The sequence below is a fragment of the Lycium barbarum genome, chromosome 10 (assembly GCF_019175385.1).
Source record: "Lycium barbarum isolate Lr01 chromosome 10, ASM1917538v2, whole genome shotgun sequence".
Classification (NCBI taxonomy): domain Eukaryota; kingdom Viridiplantae; phylum Streptophyta; class Magnoliopsida; order Solanales; family Solanaceae; genus Lycium; species Lycium barbarum.
In genome coordinates, this window is record NC_083346.1 from 35,594,879 (window position 1) to 35,596,464 (window position 1,586).

At 36.4% G+C, this 1,586-nt stretch overlaps 1 protein-coding gene across 1 annotated transcript; it reads left to right on the forward strand.

The window, feature by feature from the left end:
* Nucleotides 1-249: 249 nt before the first annotated feature.
* On the forward strand, nt 250-1,379 carry LOC132614470 (uncharacterized). The gene has a single exon (XM_060328922.1). The coding sequence runs from the start codon at nt 589-591 to the stop codon at nt 1,204-1,206; it is 618 nt and encodes a 205-aa protein (XP_060184905.1). The 5' UTR covers nt 250-588; the 3' UTR covers nt 1,207-1,379.
* Nucleotides 1,380-1,586: the final 207 nt, after the last annotated feature.

A 1,586-nucleotide genomic window follows, 5' to 3' on the forward strand; every position in this document is an offset into this window, starting at 1 on the left:
CAATACCCCAGCAATTATACAGATCACAATCACAAAATTTTAAGTTGATGCACCGTACTTACTGGCCACAGACATTCAAAGCCGACCTTACTGACCACCGACCCCTAAAAATCCATAAGGCATTTTGAAAACTTAGCTAGAAAAAATACAAAACTCCTTTAATTTCCCATGACCACACTTTGTCAAAGTCAACTCCATCAATCCACTATATATAAACAAATTAAAGCACTTTACAAACTCATGAAAAAGGCCATTATTCCTCAATTACTCTAAATTTGTATCTTATTTCTTTAGAACAAAGGCAAATACTCCTTGCTCATTATCGGAATCTGTCTCTTATTCTCATCCGGTTTAGAAGAAAGGAGAATACTCCGCTCATTATCGAAATTTGTCTCTTATTTTGATCCTGTTTAGAAGAAAGCCGAATACTCCTTGCTCATCATAGGAATTTGTTTCTTATTTTCATCCTGTTTGATAGAAAGAGGGTTACTCCTCGCTCAATATCAGACAATTACTCATAAACTTCGTGCGAGGAAACAGGAAAAAAGTCTTCATTTCCCTCCTTATTTGTCAAGCTCGATCCAAAAAATGGGCAACGGATGTTACTCTATATGCCCTTCAAGTTCAGTAACAATTAAGCTCATATTTCACGAAGGAACGACGAGGATGGTGACCGGGAAAAGGCTAGCCGGAGAGATAATGTTCGAGTTCCCGGAATGCATGGTTTGTCATGCTGACTCATTCTTCATTGGCCAACCTATTCCATCCTTATGTATCGAGGATAAGCTTAGGAATGGCGGCACATACTTTGTCCTCCCACTTGATTCCTTCACAAACAAAGTTCTCTCAGCTTCTTCCCTTGCTTCCTTAGGCAATAACCCTAACAAAAGAGCTCCAGTTAACTTCAAGAACCCTGCTTTTGAATATATAAAGGGATCAAATGGTAGGGTTTTGATAAAAGTCGCGCCGGAGTTTATGATCAAATTACTCCAACGAGGAAAGGCGGAAAAGGAATGTGCATCTACTAGTACAAGCCCTAGTGAGGGTAATTTTTTGTGTAGCACACCGGAGTTGAAGAAGCATTATGAACAATTGGTAGGACCAAAAGGGCAAATATGGTCACCTAAGCTAGACACTATTTCTGAATATAAGATTAGGTATTCACCTTGCAAGTTGATTGGCTTGGAATGGAAAGAGAAAGAATAGTGATTTTTTTTTGTCAAATTGTGATATAAAACTCTCTTGTTCCTTTTTTTTCCTTTTAATTTAGAAGTAAAGGCTGATTTTGCATTGATTTTCAAGCAAAATCTCAAGGTTGTAGATGTCTCTAAGGATGTACAAAGCAATATTTATTCATTCATTTCATATGATGTTCCCAACTATCGATCCAACCAACAAGTTTTCAAGGTGAAACGTATGAGAAAATTAATAACCAAATTATGCATTAGGATTTTAATTCTTGTTGATCATGCCAGTAGGGAATATAGAACTTCTAATACTTTTATATTTTCTTTTGTATAATGTTAACATATACTCCTTCTGTTTCAATTTGTTTGAACCTATTTTCTTTTTAGTTCGTGCCAAAA

Bases quoted from the DNA above. Each gene is read 5' to 3' on its own strand.
- LOC132614470 (XM_060328922.1), top strand. From the start codon at position 589: ATGGGCAACGGATGTTACTCTATATGCCCTTCAAGTTCAGTAACAATT.